This window comes from Gavialis gangeticus, unplaced genomic scaffold (assembly GCF_001723915.1).
Source record: "Gavialis gangeticus isolate Ggan-Ray unplaced genomic scaffold, GavGan_comp1, whole genome shotgun sequence".
Classification (NCBI taxonomy): Eukaryota; Metazoa; Chordata; order Crocodylia; family Gavialidae; genus Gavialis; species Gavialis gangeticus.
In genome coordinates, this window is record NW_017729022.1 from 184054598 (window position 1) to 184060471 (window position 5874).

At 36.7% G+C, this 5874-nt stretch overlaps 1 protein-coding gene and 1 long non-coding RNA gene across 5 annotated transcripts in view; one reads left to right on the forward strand and one right to left on the reverse strand.

The window, feature by feature from the left end:
• Positions 1 to 5874, forward strand: part of BCL11A (B-cell CLL/lymphoma 11A) — a 135809-nt gene that overhangs the window by 19757 nt on the left and 110178 nt on the right. For 3 of the 4 annotated variants that reach the window (XM_019516646.1, XM_019516643.1, XM_019516644.1), the window contains exon 2: positions 2712 to 3041. In XM_019516646.1, coding sequence (XP_019372191.1) covers positions 2712 to 3041 — 330 coding nt within the window. Of the gene's footprint in view, positions 1 to 2711; positions 3042 to 5874 lie in introns of those variants that run through there. The other variant, XM_019516647.1, reaches the window with a different exon arrangement.
• Positions 1 to 5874, reverse strand: part of LOC109296977 — a 14545-nt gene that overhangs the window by 346 nt on the left and 8325 nt on the right. The window contains exon 2 of the long non-coding RNA XR_002097121.1: positions 4750 to 4756. This is a non-coding gene — a long non-coding RNA (uncharacterized LOC109296977). The remainder of the gene's footprint in view (positions 1 to 4749; positions 4757 to 5874) is intronic.

Here is a 5874-nt window from a genome sequence, read left to right on the forward strand (position 1 = left end):
GGGGAGGGAGCCTCGAAATACATGTTTATGGAGGAGCAATTTGCATTAAAAATATAGACGAATGATTAGATACCTAGGCAGGGAATTTTGATTGTCCCGGAATTATAAGATGTAGCCTGCAAAAGCAGTGGCAGGACCAGGTGAAATGCGATTTTCCTCTTTTCTTTGTACACCTGATTTAAAAAAAAATAGCTGTAATAAAACAAAAAAGCCCCATATTTTTGCTGGATCTCCTTGCATCAGCCAAATGTTTTGTAATGAAGCTGGGGCCAGAAGTATTTCATACATTAGTATATAATTCTTGTTAATTAGCAATAATTTACCTTAAGAGCATAGAAAATGTTGAGGTTACAGGTTTTATATCTGTACATTTGATCATCTTGTTATTTTCAAGAACTTTGCCTCCTATAAAATTAATTAGGTGAAATGTGGAGGTGTAATCAGCAACCTCTGAATTACCACTTCATTTCCTGGTTTTGATTGTAAATCAGCCCAGTCAGTACAGACTTTAGCAAAGACTGTTTTTGTTTAGGAGTACTTTAAACTGTCTAGTCTGAAAGCACTGGATTCTTCTTCACTGTTAAATAATATCGATGGATTCAGAAATAAATCAGGCCAAAGCAAAATCATAGGATTGAGTTCCAGTGAAAGTAGTTCTGGAGAGAATATCATTTATTTATTTATTTTTTTGTTTTGCTACTTGCAGATAGTAAACTGAAAGTTACATTTATGGCTTAACACAAAATACCTTGGTTTGAGGCAAGTAGAAAGATAACTGTGAAATGACTTCTGTATTTGGTCACTCGCTGTGTCCAAATGCAACAAAAAAAGCAAATTCTTCTCTAAAAAAATGGCATCTACACAGATATTGCAGAAACATTCTTGTTTCCTTTTCTGTACCAGAAAAGTGCAAATGCCTGTATATTAGCTTTTGGTCAGTAAGCTGAGAAGAAAACCCAAGTGATTAAGATGTTGTTTTTATTAATATGAAAGTAACCTTCATATTCCTGTGGCTGACCTTATGTTAAATTAGAAGTAGTACTAGAGGCAAGAAATAATGGAATGTATCATTGTGTCCTAGTTGGAGCTGAGGTACGGTGAGGTAGTGTGCTCTTTCAATATTATTTTACCCAGCACAACTGGGAGCTACTCCAGATCTTCTTCCTCAATATTCTGCCTAGGTAGGGTTGAAATAAGTTTAACCTGAGTTCACTGGATTTTTGCACTTTATCAAAATCTGTTCCAATATTCTGCAGTCAAATTAAAATCTATTTTTTGATTCTCTGTGGCTTTAAGTTCATTAAATGTGAAATTGGCAGCTTGCTAAAGAAGGTCAGACTGATTAACTGTTTAAGAGTTGTGTTCTGTCTCGCATTTATTACCTAGCCATGTTTTGAGGTGTTTAATATTTTGTAATGTTAATCTCCTTTTCGCTGTTGTTGTCAGTGTTTGCATTATGTTGCATAGGTACAGAAATACCAACACACTTTTATTTTTTTTTCTTGCAAGGTTATAATGATGGATGTTGCACAAATATTGCCTAGATATTTAAGTACAAAGTGGAAAAAAAAAGAAAAAAAAGCAAACAAAAAAAGATATGCCCATCTTGTTATACCATTCACTGGCAATTATGTGCTCAGAAATAGTCTCATAAAGAAGCTTTTTGAATCTCATTCAGAAAATTAGTCAACTCTGAGAACACTAGTCCAGATATTTCAAGTTTAAAGAAAGCACTTTTCACTGTTATGAAATGTGACGTCCGCTTGGCCATACTGATTTTTACATGATGAAGGCCACCAGTACTAACATGTTTAGAATAATGTAGGCATTCCTTTCTTCAGAATGCAAAAAAAAAGGCTTATTTTCTTCAGTGCTCAAGAAGTGTCCTATTTAGCTACCATGTATAAGTAGAATTGTGAGTAAATTTGATATTTCTTTGAATTCTGCGGTGTGGGGCTGAAAGTTACTTTTTTTTGCAAGAGGAATTATAGTTATGTGAAATACCAATTCACATGTTTAGACTTTTTGAAATCTTATGATGTGTATAGGTTTGCTTATATGGAAACAGATTATACATACATGCCTACATACTATACTGTATATCTGTGCCCCTCATGTAGCTTTGTAATGTGTGTTTAATGTGTTTGTCACATGTACATGCCTAACTCGCATGTTAACATTTTAAACTGCATGACTAAGTCATAGGAAATGTGTGTGTGTCTGTGTGAGAGCACACATATATGTGTATATGTAAATAAAGTATTAGTCCTAAATATATAAAGAAATAGTATCTCAGGCAAAGAAGAACTATGTTAGCTTTTCTTCATGATACCACAGTATTCTCACCAGGATTTTTTTACAGCTATTATTGACATTTTTGCCCTTAAAATTGTTCATTCAAATTAGACATTTGTCTAAATCCAGGAGTACAGATAAGATGGCAGTTTTCATTCCTGCAGTTCTATACATTACAGCTGCTTTCTCAAAATATATTCCTCATTAACACTGATAAATGCATTTTCTTATTGGAATGATAATGCACCATCTATTCACATTGTACTGGTTTAATTTTTTCAGCATACCAATGTTGTAGGCAATGAATAACATTTATGAACGGGGGTGGGAGGGGGCTCAGTGTGTTTTTCTTAACCCCCCTTCCCCTTCTCTCTACAAGAGCTCTAATGATTCTCCTTTTGTTTCTCAAACTGCAGCCGAACCTCTTGAAGCCATTCTTACTGATGATGAACCTGAGCATGGCACACTGGGAGCTCCAGAAGGGGACCATGACCTCCTTACTTGTGGCCAGTGTCAGATGAACTTCCCATTGGGGGACATTCTTATTTTTATTGAGCACAAACGGAAACAATGCAATGGCAGTCTCTGCTTAGAGAAGGCTGTGGATAAGCCACCTTCACCCTCACCAAGTGAGCTGAAAAAAGCGTCCAATCCTGTGGAGGTTGGCATCCAGGTCACACCAGAGGATGACGATTGTTTATCAACGTCATCTAGAGGAATTTGCCCTAAACAGGAACATATAGCAGGTAAATCAAAGCCAGGAGAAGTATTTGCAAGTTTATTTCCATTTTCAGTTGAAATGTAGTGAGTTCACAGCTGTAAAGTGCTATATCTGTCTTTCTGTTCTGTTTTCCATGATAGCCTACATGTTAAATGGCTTGCATTTTGGTACAGACTAAATACACAAAAAATAATTCTCAGTGACTGAGTAGATGAAGGATCAACAGGCACATGCTACACTTTTGAGTCTTTTTAACTGGGTTTGTTGAGACTGTTTTCTTAATTGTACGTATTTATACTAGCTATTTCCCAGTGTCTTGCCTATCTTAGTTCCTTATATGTCTGTTTTACACCCTGCTGTGTGATACAGGAAACTAGCTTTAAAGTCTTTTGTAAAGTCAGGGGTGAAAGAGTTAACTGAGCATCAGCTAGCCTTGGATCCATATTGGCTGTCAGCATATGGACTGTAATTAAACACAGCCCCATGGCAAAGTGACACCACCGACCTTGACTTTAAGATGCCATTTTCGACTGGCCAGGCCAGAGTAGAGAGGGCACTTGCTGAAGCGCACAGACATGCTTATTCGAAAAGTTTAAGGGCATGTTGGAAATTTCAAAAGGTTGGTTTGACAGGAAAGGCCGCTCTCTGCAGCCTGCCTCCTCAGCCAAATGATAAATGCTTCTCTGTGCTCTCTCTTGTCTCTGATGTGGTTTTGACAGATGTATCTTGATTTTGTTTGTGGTTTATACAACCACATGTCACCCGTACAAATGTCCAAGACAGAGTTCTGTTTTGTGCAACAAACACTGTAGAGATGTAATTAAAAAAAAAGTAAGGACTGTTATTCCCTATGATACGTTTTTAAATGGCAAAATATTAAACGTGCAACATTCTCAACAGTTGAGGTTGAAAATGGAATTTAATACAAGAAACAATATCACAGGAACACCACAAGGTTCTGAATGCATAGTCAGTTTTGAAAATTCTTATAGCAAACTAGAACATTACCCATTGGTATCTCACTTTAAATTATGCTTACAGTATCATGATTATACTGTAGAATTTCAAAATCACCAAAAGCCTGATCTAGTTTTATAGAAATATCAATTAGGATAAGGCATTACTTGTATCTCTATTTTAATAGCCTAGGGGACAGTTCAGTATTAGCAGAATTGTAGATAATCACATGATACAGTGGATCTTGTCTTTTATTTTGGCCAGAAAGTTAAACCGTAATAGGTCAGTAGGTACTGTGGGATTCAATAAGATATTTCTTTCCCCCAGCCAATCATTAAAATTACACTTGGCATTTGTATTTTTGAAGGCTCTGCAGTAGTAGCATGCACACATGTGCATGTGCACGCAGATATACATATATTCAAAGAAATAAAGGGTCAATTACTAGTGAGCTGAGTTTTGAAAGATGGTTAAAAAACAATTCCAGCACATTCAACTTCTGTGACATATAGGTTAAAGATTTTTATTTCCAGAGTAGTATATGGCAATGACCATTTCCATGTGCTGTCTGTGATTTGAAGGAAAATGAACAGAAGTGTAGGGCATGATTAATGAAGCAGGAGCCTAGCGGAAGGGATTTGTAGTCTTCAGAGATCTGAAGCCATGCTAAATCACCAAATATGGAGTAACACTTGTGTGATGTAACATCGTATTTACATATTGAACTGCTCTGTTTAAAAGACAAAACACAGTATCTGTCAAGCAAGAATTAGAACCACACTTCTTGCCATGGTCCCAAATAGGTCATTCAGTCTAAGATACAGCCACACTGAGGAGCTGTGCATGAGGGGAAATTCTTTAGTTTCGGATTTTATTATCACAGTTCTTGGACTTTGTGGACCCTCTGGGCCAAATTCTGCCTGCCTTAGTCGTGTAACTAGGGCAGTCAGCATGAGCAAAGTGAGCAGGCTCTGGCTCTGGCAGATAGAAGGGTGTTATTAATTAGAGGAATGACATGTGTTTAACAGTCTCCTGTTTTTTCTATATGGTTTGGTAGGCTAAGGAGTAAGTTCAGAATACTGTATGTACAGTATACAAGAGACATAAGATAACTGGGGGTCTGATCCTGCAAATCCTTCGAAGTAGTCTGTACCTACACAGCTAGGCCTTACTCACAAGAGTTGGCTCATTAAATTCCATGGCATTACCATATTGGGCAAAAGATTATTTTTGTGACAAAAAGGTTGCAAGATTTGGCTCTAATTATTTTCCTTCTACGGTACAGATAGTTTTCTGTGTGATTTTGTTTAAGCCTTATACATGTCAGAGGTCCAGGACTGTCTATATTTTTTGCAGATTCAGAGCTCCTGCTGAAGTCAGTGGGAGTTTTGGGTATGCAAGGAATGTAAGATCAGTTCCTAATTGTTTTCAGAGGAAAAACATATAGAAGCTCTTCAGTGGGTGCACAAGTGAAGTGACTCAGGTGAGATAAACCTTTCATGCACTGATAATTATGAGGTCTTATAATGTTCCCCTCATTTTATTTAATCTCATTTTTCCACGCTGGAATTAGTTAGGCAGGAGACAGTTTTGTCATATCATAAAGTAATGTGTCAATAGCTGGAATTATCATTTCCAATAACTCACACCAGTGAATTCCCAGTGTCCGGCATTGAAATTAGCAGTCAGGGTCATTGAATAAGTTGTGGAGATCAGTTACTTTGAAGGCCCCTGAAGTGAAGCTCAGGTGTTTGTTAATTTCAGTATTTCGTATCTGCTTTTCTTTACCAGAATGGAAAGGAAAAAAAATAGACATAATAATGCAAAATATATCTGAACACATAATTTAAAATACTAAGGATGCTGCTTTACAAGAAATGTACAGGAGATGGCTGAACTGA